General features: G+C 40.6%; 1 protein-coding gene across 1 annotated transcript; it reads right to left on the bottom strand.

Annotated features, from left to right (window-relative positions):
• Positions 1 to 3,927: 3,927 nt before the first annotated feature.
• On the bottom strand, positions 3,928 to 17,507 carry QRFPR (pyroglutamylated RFamide peptide receptor). Its single transcript, XM_021554914.3, has 6 exons — positions 17,162 to 17,507; positions 9,235 to 9,393; positions 8,603 to 8,664; positions 7,617 to 7,852; positions 7,186 to 7,283; positions 3,928 to 6,238 (listed from the first exon to the last, which is right to left on the bottom strand). Exons 1-6 carry the CDS (start codon positions 17,499 to 17,501, stop codon positions 5,835 to 5,837), a joined length of 1,299 nt encoding a protein of 432 aa, XP_021410589.1. The 5' UTR covers positions 17,502 to 17,507; the 3' UTR covers positions 3,928 to 5,834.
• Positions 17,508 to 18,179: the final 672 nt, after the last annotated feature.

Below are 18,179 nucleotides of genomic sequence, written 5' to 3'. Positions count from 1 at the left end.
AATAACCCCAACTCTCCCAGTGCAGCTGGCACGTTACTGAGAAGCTCCACTTCCTAGGAATTAGAAATTTTTAAAGTCAAAGAAAGAAATATTAAAATGGAAATACATTAATAAGCAGCTTGATAAATAAAATGTTAATATATAAAGTCAATTCAGAAACAAAATATATACACATGCAAGCCTAATGTAACCAGTTGAGTGGGCAAGGTCTTTCCAAGGGTGCCTGAAATAAGGACTGGAAATGAAGTTTGTTACCTGATAATCAGACTTGATGGAACAAAAAATTCCAAACCACAGGAACGCTTCACTGTGGTCTCAAAATGTATTACTCGGTTGTTCTAATCTGTATAAAGGAGATAAGGTCACAAGGAATTGCTTCAGGGGAAAAAAAAAAGGGAAACAAAAAGGTAAGAGTGAAAAAGTAAAACAAACCAATGAGATAAAAAAAAGGATCAAGGCAAATGGGAGAAGTCAAAGCTCAACTTCCCACTAAACCCAGCTGAGTTGTTGGGAAAAGAGGGATCTTAAGCAAAGGCAGCTGCAGAGTTCAGTGACACCATGAAAGCAGAAGGTTCCCAGGGATGCCAACAAACAGAGCAGAGCAGCCTTGATACAAATTGAGAATAATTCAGCCTCTTCCCACACACTTCAGTCAGCAGATTTTCACCTTGCACAACAGAATCTTGACACTAGGGAAAGACACCTTAAAAAGAAATTAAGAAGAAAATGTTTTAAAAATCCCAAACATGCTGACCTTTTTCAAGTAGAAAGATTATTTAGGAATTTTTTTTCCTAAAATATTTGAAATTTTTTTTCCCCTCCAGTGTGATGGATCTGTAAGTCAGTGTACTTCTGTTTTATTAAGTCAGTGAAGAATTTGTCTACACTGGAAAATACAGTTCAACACTGACTAATTTTTGCTTGAGCAAACCATTGAGGCAGAAAATTAAATGATTGCACCTGTGATACCACAGGAGAACTATACCCCATCCTGCAGCAGTTCTATGTCCATACACTAGAATATTTATCAAGATGGCATAAATGTAAATAGCAAGGATGCTTATTTCAGATGGGAAAATGAAATGGATTTACAAATCTGATCCCAGAGCACTGAAAAAGCCTGAAAGCTTTCTCATAAATTTCCAAGATGTAACAAGAGATTTATGGAGACTGTGCCATAAATTTTAAATCAATTAAGGCTTTGCTCAGGAGCATGGGGAAAGATGGTGTAAGACCATACAATTTAATAAAGCATGAAAAAGATTAGAGACAGAAAAAAAGTACCATGTCCAAGGGAACAGTAACTTCACCTGAGGAGAGTGAATCCTGAGAAACTCTGGGAAATTAATTTAGAAAAATAGTGATGGCATTGGAAAGAGCAAATAAAAACTAGAAGATTTCAACAGAAAAAAAAAAAACAAACAAGAAAAAACAAAAAAAACCCCAACAAACTAGAGATTTCAACAGAAACTTTAAAAAAAACCCAAAACATTTTCCTCTAAGAAGTGCTAATGTAAAAAAGCTTTTCAATACAAGAACATTATGTCATTTTAGGACAGAGACCCTATCATAAACTGAACATATTCCACAATATGTCTGAGGAAAAGGTTTTATGATTATTTCTCCAAAGAGCAGAAGTTTCTGCTTTCAGAAAAAAAAAAAAAAAAGGAAAATGCAAGGAAATAAGAGCTTTTCATAGAAAGCTTTGTATTACTCCACAGGAGGCTGAAAAACAAAATTTAACCTTTTTCAGGCAGCAAAAAATCTTTTCAAGTCTTGGTTGTCACTTTAAGCACCCTACAGGGCAGAGATGCAATTGGTAGAAGTTTGTATCTCTACTAGATACAAACAAATCTATCTCTTCTTTTATGAATGCATTAAATACATACAAACACCCTTAAACCTTCTCAAAAACAACCCTGGCTTGTAGGACAGCACTTTTGTAGCAAAACAAACATTGTGTGACCCTAACTTGGTAGGACTGTACGTCTGTATTTTTTGGAATGAAAGGAACCAGGTTTTACTGCTTTTGACTGAGCAGGTTTTGTTGTATTGATGTGGATGAGGAGTTGGGTGGAGATTAAACTCTCATAATAAATCAGCATGTGATTCATCTCAAACCACACCAGAGTGTTTAAAATAACTTCATAATCCATCAGCTTCACTGGAGCTTCAACAGAGGAAGCTAATGATGGCATGAATGTCCAGCAGTAGTCCTGGAAGCCAGTTTTGAGGAGTAAAGCAGGACTTGGAGTATAGACAGAAACAGAGATTGTTTTATCAGTGCTTCTGAAGGGATATACACAATCTAACCTCTTTAGTGTGCATTAAATCCATACTTACCTGTCTCCTCCTCAGGCTGGCAATGCTCCTGGTCCCTTCCACTGCTTCCAACTTGAGAGGCACCGAAAAGGCAGCTTCCACTCTTCCCAGCCTTTCGCCCTGTGCACTCAGATGCTGTTCTGTTCACAGAACTGCTCTCTGAATACAGTTCCTAAACTCTCCCAACTTTTCTAACACTCAGATCAACTCTAATCTATATAAAAATAGAGCTTGCCATTATTATCTTCCTCTCCCATCTCTCCAAGTCAACAGCTCTATTAAATCCTTTCCTCTACTTATTCCTTCTTTTTTTAACCTGGGCCATAATAATCTAGAAGACATTTCTCTGATCTCTCAGGTGTCCCTTTCACTCTGCTGGATCACTTGTTTCAATAGCTTCTGTCATGCTCAAAGACTCTGCCAGCAGCACATGCAACCACTGCATGTGAGCTAATTCTGTTACCAGCACACAGACAGGGCAAACACATATCCAGGCTGAGAATTTATGTACTTACTCCCTGGATGCAGGCACAGCACACATCTCTGCTGCATTGGCAAATGGTTATTCCTTGGAACAGGCCAATATTGGATATTGCTTAACTGCTACTGTTACAGGTACTGAGAGGGTTCACTTCCTTCTACTTACTGTTTTCCTTGTAAATATTCCGGTATAAGTTGAACAAGCTGATAAATGTGACACTTTTCCCTCATCCATTCAATTTCCAGAGTCTCTGGTCAGTTGAATGTATCTTTTCAGGCCCCTGTCTTCATCAGCCTGTCAATCCCTGGCATTATCTCACTGCAACTTAAAGGCTTAGACACTTGCAGCTGAGAATAAAAGAAGTTTCTCTTTAATTTTATCAAAGAAACTACAAGTAATTCATAACTAAGATAATAAAAAAACTTGAAGAAACATTGTCCTCAAAGACCATGACAGCTTTGATAAATATTCTCAGTTCAGGGAAATTAGTGTGGTTATTTTTTCTGTTCTCTGATAAATTCATTAACCTGGAATATTTTTGTGATCAGATGAACCATGCAATTCTGTTGCTGGAAGATGGAAATAAGCACAGGTAGACTGAGGGACAGCAGGGCTTTTCCTGGTTTGCAGAACTCAGTTACAGCCACACACAGGGTAGAAGCCACTGTAAGGAATAAGCTAACCAGCCTGGACTCAAAACTGACACGCTTCAACAGCACAACTGGTTTTGTTGGCTAAATCAAAACTGAAGCTCTGACAGATTTATAAAACAATGGGCAAAATCCTGGTGGTGTTAGACCAATAATGGATCTTTTACTCCCTGCAGCCAGGACAAGATTTCCTGGCTTCAAGACAACTACTCTGCCAAAAATGCAAAAACAATATAGTTACGATTAAGAACAGTAGGAGAACCATCTTTTGCATTTTGGTTTATATTTAATCTAACCATAGCCCCACACATCTGTGCTAAAACATTTATCACTTCCCTTCTACCAAGAGATTGGACTTTTCTTCCTCTTTCTCACCTTATTCTGTAAAGTCCTTTAAATCACATCTCTCAAGATTACAGGAGCAGCTAGCACCTGTAACAGGACTGAAATTTCATCACTAAAGAGGCACAGATAAGCTCACATGAATTTTTAAACAAAGAGACTCAAAGTGAAGTCTACAGCAGATATTCCCTAGTGCAAAACAGCATCAACAAAGCCATAAAGGAACTTCAATGAAAATAAAATTAATACTACAACAGTTATTCATTGACACAATGTTTTATGAGACATCAGAAGAAGCAGGGAAAACAAAACAAAACCATAAGATACTTGGAAGTTCTGGTTAAATGTTTGGTAAAATCTATCACTGAAATTAGCAGTGCAAATAAATAGCTTTAAATAAATTAGTTTTCAGTCACAGATTCTATCCAAACACAGAATTCTCACCATCAGGCAGTTAAACTTTACATCTGCTGAAGAAAACTATGATAATAAGCCATTAAAGTCTTAATTCCTGGCCATCAGGACCAGTCAGGAGCTTTCTATCATTCACAGGAGTGTATCATATAGAATATAAAAAATACACAGGTAAGCAAAGTGTGTCACAAACCCACTGCAATCTGTAGACACTAGAGAAGGATCAGATTATGTCCAGATTATACAAGGATATTTTACCCTAAGTTTTCATTTACAATGAAGTGTACAATAGCAATGTAAAAGAATCTTAAATTGACTGCCAAAGCAGCATGAAGGTCTCATAGATGAGGCAGGGGGTGACAGAAGAGAGCACTGATTTTTTACAGGCTGTTAAAGGATCCAACCTAACCTCAGCTGAAGTGGCACATTCTTATTTCAAGGCCTCGTTTATGGGATCAGATCCCAGTGTATCAATTTAGATCATACTTCTCCCCCAGTCCCACATTTGCAAACATACCTTTGCCATTTTGCAGTTTGACCCACTGAGAGCAAAAACATTTAGAATTTATATGGATATCAACCCCACAATTTACTGTGAAGCCTAAAATAACAAAGCGCTGGCCCTGTTCTCAGACAGCAATTAATCCCCTTTGAAGACTATGGACAGACTGAAAAATAAAAGCATGTCCTCAGAGAAGTCAGAAAACCATGATAGTCCATTGAAAGTCTTCTGTGGAGTCCCAACAGGTTCTGGATCAGGCCCCTATAACCCTCCAGAAAATGGCAACACCACCCTTTCACATGTCCAAGCATCAGAGTCATATGTCCAAGCATGAATGGAAATTCAATTTTGTGTTTACTCTACAGTCCACAACTCCTGCATCTGCACTCTCTTGTACAGCACTTTTTCAGCTTCTCCATTTTCCAGCAGAACATCGCAGTTTGCAGGGCAGTACAATGGCATTTAAATTTGTACCCAAGAATAAACCTGTAAAAAACAGCACAGTAATTATGCATGCATTGTTAATTACCAATATGCTTCCTGTTAACAAAATCTGAACATGCATGTGATGTTTAAATCTTAAACCTCTTCAGAGTCATGATCTGGATAACTCTTTCATATTCCTTTTTTTTTTTCTTAAATAGAATTGCATCTCAGTCTCCATCTTTCCTGAACTCAGAAGCTTCTCAGTCCTCAAAGCTGCAGCAAGTAGATCTTACAATGTCAGCCCCATGTCAGACTTCCAAGTTGTCCCAAAACAGTGCACATTCTCTCCATAGTTCCTGCCTTCTGGCATTCAGCTGTGCACAGTCCAGACACACAATAAATGGAGCAAGCAGCAGTTGTTTTGTTTACTTAAAGCAGAGGGCGAACAAGCCCTAAATTAGGTCAGGAAGAATTTTTTTTCTCCTGGAAATCACAGAGTAATGTTCTTTTCCAAAGTTTTACCCCTCATCCTTACAAAATAAATATTACATTTTCTCAGTCACTATCCCAACATTATTAGAGTCCACACATCATTTTTCCTTCTCATTTCAGCATGCACAGTAGCAAACTCTTTTAAATGGCTTATTGAAAAGATCATAAAGAGAATGACTTCTCCATTCCCAAACCCCTTCTGGTGCTACTGTCCATTTCCTACTGCAGAGTGTACAGTAAGCTCAGAGCTGAACAGGACCAGGTGCCTTTTCAAATTCCTTTTGGAAGCTGGCTGATCACAGAATTTGACCTCGATGTTGCCATCACTGAATGCTTCCCTCCTGCCTTCATCAGAATCCATGTGATCTCTCTGAGATGCACTTGGCTTTTGCCTCCTCATAGTAATTCCTGAGTTGCCATGCTGCCTGCCTGGGGATGTGTTGTCTTTCATAATGCAGAAGCAGAGGGCAGACAGAAAATTTTTCTTGAAGTTCTCATTCATGAAAGCATACACAATAGGGTTGCAAATAGAATTGAAGAATCCTATGATCTGGACAATTGCAAAGATCATTTTGATTGTCACATCATCATACTCCTTCTCAAAATTACCTGGAGAGGAGAAGAGAGAGATGCTGTAGGTACAGAATGTCATAAATGCTTACTACTTAGCCTCTTTATATCCAGTTTGGTATTAGATGTTTTTGTTTAAAATCAACAAAAACCCATGCTGGAAGTTCTTAACATTAGCAATTGAGTTTCATCAACAAGATAAAATCAAGACTTATCACGTGGTCCTGCTTTGTATGTAGGTGGTAACATAATCAAAAGAAAGAAAATTTATGAGCCAAAAAAGCTGACGAGCCGAACCATTGATTTATCTGCTACAATCTTATTTGTGATAGGAGACAAAGAAACAGATCCTGCCTTTAGCAAGTAGAGTACAACTACTGCAAATTTCCTCTTGTTCCTGTGCATAGACTGCTGCAGTATCCATGGAGGAGGTGGGAGATGAACAGTGGAATACCCCAGAGTATAAAAAAAAGCCATCAAAACAAGCATTGAGGGCATTTCCAAGCCAGTTTTCAGCAAAGAGCACTGAAAAACTCCAGATGGATTCACTGGATGTCATCACTGTGATGTCCAGTATTTGTATTTCCAATATGCCTACCTCAATAAAAGTGATAAATGTTCCATTTTAAGTTGAACTCAAAACGGTTAAGTTATATGAAATATAATTAAAAACTTAAAGACATTTTATGCTCAGAAATAACTTAAATAACTTTTATGTTCCAGCCAAGTCCCTTTAACCTTTCAGCAAATTAGGGCAGCATAAGAGACATGGCAAGAAAAAGAATCTACAGAAAGATGCTCACCCCTCTAATAATCCTGTTTTTCATTAAGTCTTTTTTTATAAGCAAAACATCAACCTTTGCTATCAGAAGGTATTCTAGAGCTGAATGTTGTAGCATCATTAGCTTTTCACAATATGAAGTTCCATTACTAAAACAAAACCACAAAACCCTGGCTTTATTTTGTGAGATATGGCAGGTACTCACTGTACTCCATCATCATGTGAATCACATGGAAAGGGGCCCAACAGACTGCAAAGAGAAACACCACTGTCACCATCATAACAATTGCTCGCTTCTTCTTCCTGAAATTGCACCAAGAATTCCACACTGAATCACTGGGAACTGATCGGCAGTTACATCTCTCTCTTCAAGTTAGATCTGTGACTGTGTTCTGATGGCTGCAGATTCAAACAAAACCCTCAAGGAAAGCTCAGAAGTACACAATCCCCTTGGAAAGAAAAAAATGCATCATCATATAAAACTAGCACTTGATTTCTCTATTTTGGGACAGCAGAGCACTTTGCAAGACATTAGTATGTCTTGCAAGGAATTTTTAACTCTATTCAGGAAGACTAAAAAAGTCAGGAAAAAAGCCTTCTAGAAGTCCAAGTTCCAAGTGCATTTTGCTTACAAACCTTGATATTTTAGACATTTCGTTCCCATGAATGGTTTGAAGAACTGAAGCATCTCCCACTCGTTTCTTAATCCAGAGTTCATAGCCAATTTTAGTGTACAAGAAAAGCATCAGCATCAGTGGAAGAAGGAAGAGTATAACAAGAATAAAGGTCGTATATATCTTCTGATAAATGGGACTGGCCCATTCTTCCAAGCAACAAACATGCACTTTTTCATATAGAAAGTCATATTTAACCTGCAACAAATGCAAAGAAGATGTGTCACCAAGGTGTTTATCCCAAGTGTAAAATCCAAGCACATTCAGATATTCCTTGCTCTTAATGGAACAATGCAAATTCAACAGATTTTTTAGAGTGACAAAATTCTTTCACAAGCACTTTTCCAATCAAATATTGGGTTTAATCCAAATTGACAAAGAGAGGCTGGGAGATGCTCTGATTTGCATGCCAGAGGAGAACTTGGCTACACATTTTGCAAGTAAAGATGGATTTACAGAAACCTCACGTTAGCCACTTTAAAAAACAAGAAAATTATTAACATTTAGACTCACAAGCAGCAGATTGTGCCACGCCTCCTGCCCAACCTCCAAATGTGTGTGGTAACTCCTCAACTATAATGAGCAGCTAATTAATCTTAAACTAAGCACAGTTCTTCCAGATCTCGGGGAGAACTGTGTCATCCTGAAACAGCAATCTTAGCCCTCTATTCCTGTGTGCAGTGCAAAAGAAAGCCACAGTGCAAATCACAGATGTAACTACTGTCATTAGGGAGAGTAGGCATTAACTAGTCCCTGCTTGTATTCCCTCTTCCACAGTGCATGCAAGTTCTAATCCTTAACCTTTCCCAGGCTGGCACACAGAACCAAAACTCCACCTCCCTTACCCCCCTCTAATTTCACAGAGGCTGACTCCATTTCACCTAAAGGTCCAGGAAGATCCAGCAAGGACTGAGTTTAATAAGCAAATCCCCATTTGACCTAACCTACCTCAAGCCGTTGCACGTACCACATGGGTGACCCAACAATAAGAGCCAGCAACCAGACTATGCCTGTAAACAAATACATTTTTTCATAGTTTGTCCAACAAGCAGGATTTGCTATGAACAGCTTAACAGCTTTGAAAAGTCAGGCAATTTAGAAAACTGTAGCAAAGAACAAAGTTTTCTATCAGTCAACACATCAATAACAGCATGCTTTTTTGACATCAGCTTTCAGTTTCTCAAGCTACCTCCATTTACTGATATTCCATGGGAAAAACACTTAATCTGCATAAGGAGCATTAAAGAAATCTCTTTGTGTAACAAGGGAAGAATCATTTCCCTGTGACATATCTTAAGCAGTGCTTGTACGTTTTGAACTTTGCTTGAAATAAAAAAAAGAAATGGCTGCTAAAGTTTTATCTTTGTTAAGTACATTTTTTACTTCAGAAGCTTAAGTCCCTTGTGAGAGTTTTGGCTAGTGAATATTTTACTTGTAGGCACTATCCTTGAGCTATTTTATAAAGGTCAATTAACTCTGCCTCTGAATCACTGGTCATATCAGAGGCTTCTGTTCTGCCATGCCATCCACACTGAAGATTATTTCCCACACTCAATTACCAGAAATGCTTAAAATCTTACCAAGCATCGTGAAAGCTCTTTTATTGGTGTACTGCCACTTCATTTTTAGTGGATGCACAATTCCCTGGTGTCTTTCCACAGCAATGCAGGTCATTGTAAGAATCTCAGTTACAATAGCAGTGGATTGAACAAACGGCACCATCTTGCAAGCGAAGGCACCTGCAATGATCAGAAAGTAAGGCATGCAACAGCTATTAACACCAGACTCCATTACTAAAAATAACAGACCAAGACTGTTAGATGTATTGTAACATCTAAACTGCTAAGTCACCTATTTAAGCCATTTGTCAATGCAGCTCTCCATAGCAATTCTTTATTGTACACATCTGCAAAGCCAAGATTTCTAAGGACATATTCACTTGCTCTACTACTGGTCTGACACTTACTCAACCACGTTAAGTTACAGAGCAATTTATTATTTTTTCATTTTGGCAGATTACTCTCCAGTTCATGAAGGTCTGAGTGCTACCTGTTTAAAAGTTTGCCTTTTCTGAATGTGTTCCTTAAGCTTGTTTACACATCACTATCTGTACACTTCAGCATTCAATGCATGATCCTGTCAACTGAGATACACAGAGGAGGCGGCGTAAGAGGAAAAATCAACCTCTTCATCATCCTTCTGTTCTCCAAGTCTCCCTCTCTGCTGATTACCAAATTATGTTAGTGCTACTGTGCAAAACAAGTGCAATTTCCTGCCTGCATTTTCTAAGTTGCACAGATACATTGTGTTTATACAACTTCAACTTTTATTGCTGCCACAGCTTTCCAAAGTGTATATTCAATTCTTAACTTATCAGTCATTCTCTATTACTCATTCTCAAGTCCTAGCCATCTTAGAAAGTGGTACAAATTATTATGTAAGAAATCTTACCTTAATGCCCTTCCCAATCTACAATCTACTTTTCATTTACCCATTTTTGACCCTGAGATAATTTTCTCTGTCCGTATTTCCACAGTTCCCTTACACTCTTACAGTTCAGTATCAGCTATTCATTCCAGAAACAGTCAGGGTTATTTTCCTTACTAGACTATTTTTTATACCTTACTCAGATATAATCCATAAACTCAAAACAGCCTAAGAAGTATCTGATCCAATTTTCAGTCAAGTTTTAAAATGCTCCAGAAACCTTAAGCAGTAACAGCATAGAAAACAGACAGAAAACAAACAGAAAACTCTGAAAACTTAATCCTACCTTCCATGAAGGGAACAAGGAACAGGGAAACTTCTACTTGATAGGCCAGGCTAAAAGCCACTCCAGCTTACAAGAAGGAACTGGTTTGCTACTGGTCTTACCAATTCCAGTTGTTCAAAAATCCCTTTTCCTGTGACTCCACAAAGGGAAGGAGAGGAAAAATAGCAATGGGTGAAAAGGAAGCACCTTTCAAGTATATATTCAACACAATGAATGTGCACACAGATCTGGCCTAAACCAGTTTTAAGTTCCTTAAATGAAATCTTAGCATGGCCAGTAGGAACTGCATGATTGAGGATGTAGGGCTGCATGTCTGTTTTTCACCTAGTATGCATTTTTCCAGAGCATCAGGAAAAGCAAGACAAGACATCTTGAATCAAATGCAATTTATAAAATAAAATTCCCCCTGCTTCTTCCTTGGCATCAGAAATGCCTAACAAATTGCCTCATGAAACAGAGCCAATATTTTACTAACTCAGCATCTCATCAGTTTCTCACTACACCCAGTACAGAATGTGCTGCACATACAGCACCAGACCCACTCTGTCAAATTCACATCCTTCACCCAGTGGGCTTAAACTTCTGTTGTGAGATAAAACCAAAGGCAAGCTCAAATCCTACCTACTCTGCACACAGCAAACAGTGAATGCAACCGAAGACTTGATTTTACATTTTTGCTTCACTAAGTTAGAAGGGACTCCTGCTACAAATAACAAACAGAAGACCTGAACTTGTTAATGAAATGCTTAAGTTCCTGTTTCACTAAGGAAATTAGTTCAAGTCTTACTACTGAAGCTGGGAGAAAACTGAAAACAAACAAACAAACACAAAACAAAGCTAAAAAAACAAACTTTCACCACAGGCTATTTCTTACAGTTTGAAAAAGGCCAGACCTAAATCAAATCCATTTGAACTATACCTGCCTTACAGGGATTTCCCTGTAATGCACTACTCCTCCACTGAAGTCCCAGCATCCCAGGGTATTCTTAGGAAGCAAAGTAGTATCACTATTACTCAAGTAACAAAATGAGACAAAGTTTCACCATCAGTCTGGTGGAATTTCCAGCAGGTGCCCAGCTATTTAAAGAACAAAGGGAACACCCCAAACTGGGAGAGAACTCAAATTCCCAGATGCTCATTGTTTTTTACAGATGTCTTCTCATTTTCTTCCCAGCAAACACACTATCAAAGAGCAAAGACTACCACTCACTGTGCCTTGAGCTGAACTTCCAGGAGAAAAGGCTGCATAAACCCCCTAACTCATCTTTTTGAAGACACACACACACAAAGTAAGCACTTAAGCTATACAAAAGTAGCTAAAAGCAAAAATCTACATAATACCTGCAGGTTGAGCCTACTGAGCTGGACAAACAACATTAGCACTTCTAGAAATGGGAAGCAAAAGGATATTTTCCATTAGACACGGCTGGAATAGACACACCTGCACACAGCACACACTTTGGGGACTTGGAGGCCACAGCAAAACAGCCACAAAGTTTTTTTTTTATAAACAAGAAACACCATGATAATTTCAAATGAATAGAAGGTAAAAGCTAGTCAAAAAGCCAAAAATGTACCAAAAGTAAAAATAGAACAGAACTTCGACTTCCCTGAAGCTTCTGATTGCACCATGCAGAAGGTCTCAGGGTGTCACTGTTATTAACAATGTAATATCCCTTCAGGGCTCTTGTGCTTGCCCTGAATTACACAAATGCTTGCAGTTTCTGAAATCACAAGAACCTCAAATGCCTTGAAATTCAAACCTCCTTCAAGGATAAGAGACTGTTGAGCAAGGAAGTGCAACCTCCTTCACACAAGTATTTAAAAGAGATTTGCCTGGGGGAAAAAGGGAAATAAACTGTTCAGAATGTCAGGGCCAACTGAAGAGCCATCAGCTTCAATGGAATTCTGACATTAACACGCCTGAGATCCATCCACCATCCTTACTGTGTTTGAATGGGACTTAATACTGAGATACCAGGAGCCCTTGTACTTGGCAGAATAGTCAATGTTCTTCACATCAACCCTCTTTTTAGTTTTCAAATCCATTGTTTTATTTGTAAATATACAGCAGCCATGCCCAACTGCTTAGATAATTACTACAGACTTTCTCCAAATCTTTCAATACTTTAAATCAAATAACTTGTGTTTTCAAATTACAAACATTAACAGGCCTTTGCACATGGAAAATGAAATCTACCATTAAATAAGGTAATTATTTCAGAATAATGCATGCACATGTCACTTAATATTTAATCCATTTGTGTAGAACAAGCTTCACCTGCAGCAAGAAATTGATAAAACCCCATTCTCAAGTGGCTGTTAATTGAAAGTCTCTTATAGAGAAACTCAGAAAAAAGTGCCAAATTTTATTGTAAGGAAGACAAGGTAAGTTTGAGGAAAAAAAATTAATTACGCTACTACATCATTGTAAATACAGTGAAATTAAAAGAAGACTGAGATAGGCAAAAAACCAGCTGTGTCAAGCACATAAATTAAAACCATTTCAAGTAAATGCTCACATTTGTGTTCAGACTTAACACAGAGTAACACAAGATTTTAAAGGAATATACTAGCTTAAATCTTTGTTATAATCCGGCAGGTAAGAATGTGGCTGTTTGGAACATGGTTTGGAGATTATATGACTAACAAACAAACACAAAGAATAAGAGCCCACTTCAGTGAGGTTCAGTCAAGGTTATTGAAATCTCACTCCATAAGTTTTCCCAGTGCTGGGTTAAAGGCTTAAGTGCTGGGATCACTTCAAAATCACTGGAACCATGTTAATTTCTGCACTAGTGTCAGTACAGAAAAGTGTTGACTCTTCTGAATAATTTAATAATTTAAATAATATCTTAAGCATGTACCAAAATGTTTAAATTCCACACTGTTAAGCTTTCAGAGAACACTTCCACTGTCTTGTTAGTCAAGACAGCACTGCAGCATCTAATACTGACCACTTTCAACTGGGAAAGTAAATCATTTGCAGCAGAACGCTGAGAATGAAAATAACTAATTGCTTCTCTTTTTCAAGAGACTAAAAGTATTCCTTATGCACTGCTTGCTAAAAACTGCATAGATTATTCAAGCAGTCAATAGTTTTCCCAGTAATAACACATTCAGAGACTGCAAATATAAATGGCATTCCCATAAACATTTTATGCCTTCATTATTGGGCATTGTGCCTGGAACTGTGATTTAAGTCATTTCAAATATCACTTCTTTTATCACGATTATAAAAGTAAAAGCCTGAAACTATTCTCTGATAAAAGTTAAATTGCTCCTTCCTCTGGTAGAATGCTGTTGATCATGCCCTTGCACTAGAATTTCTGTCACAGTTTGTAATGAGCTCTCTCCACCTCACTTGAAGCAAGCAAGTTGATTTTTCTCACATTTTGTAACTTGGGGCAGTACGTATCATCACACAGATGCTATCCCTAAGGGTGTTGCATACCTGGGTAATGCATTGTTTTACATAAGTTCTTGGTATAGATGCAAGATTTAGTTCTCATCCCTCAGCAAGGAATGTGTTCTCACACAGTGAAGTCCTAAGGTAACACACTGCTGGACACACGACATTTGGTAAGTAACAAAGCACCTTAAAGACTCAGCTGGGTAGAAGGTGTCAGTTTTTCATCAAGCTTTTACAGAAGAAGAAGCTGTCACATCAAGAGGCACCAGAAGAGCACCATACAGAAGACCCACCCCTCTCCTGAGGGGCAGCTGGAGGACAGACAAGATACAGGAGGGCACCTCAGTATTCAGGAGTGTCTCAGATGACTTGCAAAGTCACCCTCTGACACCTGTCTTGAGAACACCCATTCCAACTGATAAGATACAAAATGCACAAGAACATAGGGCCGTGCTGGCTGTATTGTAAACTCAAGTTATGCCCTCATGTTTCACCAAGACTGTTATATTAGACAACATTAAATTAATTCTCCCGTCGGCCCAGGTAGCTCTGTAAAGACAACACTCAGCTAACTAAGCAGTGTCAGGAAACAAAACAACTGTTGTAATATTTGACCCAGAGACAAAAGCCCAAATTTATCTTTAATAGTGCTGCCATCAGTACGACAGAACCACTACTGCTGCCTCCCAGCTATGACTACATGACAGCAAGTCCTCAACTGCTTCAGCTTGCACCACGACACGCTGTATGGATGCTGTATGCATCCATTTACTCCCACTTGAGCTCCTGTTTCATTCTTCTTATCAATAAATACACTCCCAGAGATCATTTATGACAAAGCCACAATCTACATTTTCTTCTGCATTACAGAGATGAGTATGCTGGATTTTCATTCAAAGCTCCCCATGAAATTACAGCCATTTCAGCTGCGAAGTTTAAATTGGAAAATCAAATAATATACTGTCACAATTACACTCACACAGCTACAAAGATTCTTAAAGACACCAGAGAATCAAAGGCAGGACTGGTTCAAATCTCTTTTTAGTCACTATGGCGCTGCTTCCAGTTGTTAACCCACAAAGAGTTAAAGGGTCTGTGTTAATGCTGCTTGATCATCAGGCAAAGTGAGGCACACTGAGATTTTTAACTGCAGGTGAAGTTAAGAGTGTGTGAGTGAAAATACAATGGAACAAGTCACAGCTTCAGCTACTCTGAAACTGTGGCTGTTCTTCTGTTTGCATTGCAGTGTTTGCAGTTCTCTCCTCCCCTCTCCCATTCTTCTGTGGGTTTCAGAAGGGGAAGAAACAGAAACACACATATACGAGCATGGAAATAAACAATCAGTTCTAAATTAAACACAAGTACAAAACAGACACATCTTGGTTCACATTGCCTAGTACAGATGCTTGTTTTAGTGATGCAAGTAAATCAAGATATAAAGGGACTCAGGGCTCAGAATCCCCAATCTATTTGCAGCATCAAGTGTCTCAGGATGCACCACTTTGTCCACCGAGGATACATCACAAGTCAAATCACCTTTTTCATAACAGAGTTGGATCTTGCACTACTCAGTGATGTGCATTACAGTGGATGAGAATAAGATTTTTTCACACTCCAAAATGAAAGGCAAAAGGCATATTAAACCAGTTAAGTCAGCAAGGAAGAGACTCTTCCAGGACTGGCAGGCTCTGATTTGCAGTACAACTGTAATCACCACTCACGCACAAAGCATCAGGAGCCAGATACCCTTGGGATACCATCAGTTTGTGTATTTGTTTTCCTCAACGTCACTTCACAGCCCCCATCCCCCAGAATAAAGGGTTAACACCCATCCATGATAGTATGTGCTCCAAACACTCTGTCAGTTCAAGGTAATGATTTCACCAGATCAAAAGACCTATAGATTCACTTGTACTGAAAATGCCCTAGCACAGCAAAAAGGGCAAGAAAAAAATACAGTAATCCCCAGAGATCACTGTACTTTAGCTGCCCAAATATTGAATATCTGAAGAGATTTGTCATAACTATGCTAGACCTTTACATTCATTACTTCTAGATTTTTGTCAGGCACCCTCAGTAACAGTGTCAATAAAGACATTTTCCCCATACTGTTCCACATGCCCATGCCCTATCTCCTGTAATTCACCCCAAACAGAGGTTTCATCTGATTATGATCAGATGTTTAGTCAAACTGACAGATCAGAGCCTTCCTTAGGATAGAGAAGAATCAGAAAGGTTATCTTCCCCAAAACAGCTCATAAGAAAATAGCCCAGATATCTTTACTATTAGTCCCAGGAGCTCTGGATTCATCACTTCTCATTGCAGTTCATGTAATAAAGCCCATTTCTCACATGTGCTCCAAGTCTCCTCTGACCTGTCGATTCCCACCCAGCATTCTAGTCTGTGGGAAGTTCTGGAATTAAATCTCCATGTTCTGACAACCATCACTGTTGTCTCCAAACAACAGAAACACAGTAAGCCTTGGAAATTGAAACATCAATGTGTCACTTTATCAACACCTTTCCTGATCATTCTGAAATATTCTGAAAAATATTTCAATTTGTGGTTGCACAAAATGTTGTCTCCTACTTGCTGCAAAACCACCCCTTTTATTTTTCCACTTATAATTGCCAAACACAGTTTAAAGGAAAAAAAATAAAAACAGGGAAATAAATACCATATACAATTCTACTGCGCCTTTCTCTGCTTGCTGTTTACTACTTTGGAACTGGGATGCATAGAAAAGGAAAAAATATTCCTTCTTTCTAGACTTCAGGGAAGCTTTGCCAAAAGGTTCTTCACATCAACAGGAATACAATATAGCTCCCAAGGAAAAAAAAAAAATTAAAAATGTAAAAGGATGCATTATTTCAGCATATATTCCACATGTCCTCTCAGTCACTTGTTCCTTTAAGGACATTATTTTTCCTCACAAAAGGTTAAGGAGCACTGGCTACGAGCTGACAGCTGTCAGAGGAACTTAAGCTGTATAAAGAGTGATACCTCACTTGCCAGACAGATTTCATTACTCAGCGAGGAGGAAAAAAAAAAAAAAAAAAAAAAAAAAAAGAGAAAGTAGTACGGCAAGGCTTCCACACAACGAACCGCTTCCCACCCGCACACCGCAACTTTGAAGGAATACAAGCAGGAGGACTGGGTTATTTTAACACAACCCGAGGGAGGGCTGGAGAGGCCATCCCTCGCAGGGGGCGGGAAGGGGAAGGGTCCCTCACGGAGGGCAGGAAGGGTCCCTCGGAGAAGGGGGAACGCGGGTCCCGGCGGCGGCGCTGCCCCCTCCCCGCAGCCCGGCCCGGCACCCACCGCCGAGCCAGTTGGAGGAGATGTTCTGCAGCATGGTGAAGGGCACGCAGAAGAAGGCGATGAAGAGGTCGCTGAGCGCCAGGGAGCAGATGAAGATGTTGGTGACGGTCCTCATGGCTTTGCTGCGGGTCACCACGTACAGCACCAAGCAGTTGCCGAAGAGCGCCAGGGCGAAGATGAGAACGCAGATGAGGACGAAGGCAACCTTGGTGCGTCTGGGCAGCTCCGGGATGTACACCAGCGGCTGCAGCCCGTAGAGAGCAATGAACTGCTCCCGCGTCACGTTGTTGTCCCGCAGGAGCTGCGCGAACTGCTCCGGGGTGATGTTCAGGGACCGCATGGCGCCCGCTCGGGGACCGGCACCCCACCCTCAGCGCCGCCGCCCGCGCCCCGCCATGGCCGGACCACCGCCCGTCCGGCGCTCCCCGCGGCGCGACGGCGGCGAAGGGAGCGCGCAGGGCCGGCAGCTGCCGCGGGCGGCGGCGGCGCCTCCGCCCCGACACAAACTTGAGGCGGCGGCGCCGCCCGCGGCCGCGTCGGGCTTGGGGGGGCGGCGGCAGCCAATCAGCGCCGGGCGCGCGCCCGCCCCGGCCCCGCCGCCGTGGGGCGGCACGGGCGCGAGGCGGCTGCTGTGGGGAGCGCCTCAGATCGCCGCCCCTCACAGCAGCGCTGCTCTGTCACAAGCCCTCACAGCGCCGGGACCCCCTCACAGCAGCGCTGCTCTGTCAAGCCCTCACAGCGCCGGGACCCCCTCACAGCAGCGCTGCTCTCTCAAGCCCTCACAGCAGCGCTGCTCTCTCAAGCCCTCACAGCGCCGGGACCCCCTCACAGCAGCGCTGCTCTCTCAAGCCCTCACAGCAGCGCTGCTCTCTCAAGCCCTCACAGCGCCGGGACCCCCTCACAGCAGCGCTGCTCTCTCAAGCCCTCACAGCGCCGGGACCTCCCCCCCTCCCCGCCCCTTCACAGCAGCGCTGCTCTCTCACAAGCCCTCACAGCTCTGGGACCCCCCCTCACAGCG

The sequence above is a fragment of the Lonchura striata genome, chromosome 4 (assembly GCF_046129695.1).
Source record: "Lonchura striata isolate bLonStr1 chromosome 4, bLonStr1.mat, whole genome shotgun sequence".
Taxonomy (NCBI): domain Eukaryota; kingdom Metazoa; phylum Chordata; class Aves; order Passeriformes; family Estrildidae; genus Lonchura; species Lonchura striata.
Note: the sequence above shows the minus strand (reverse complement) of the source record. Positions and strands in the feature narration are given on the sequence as shown.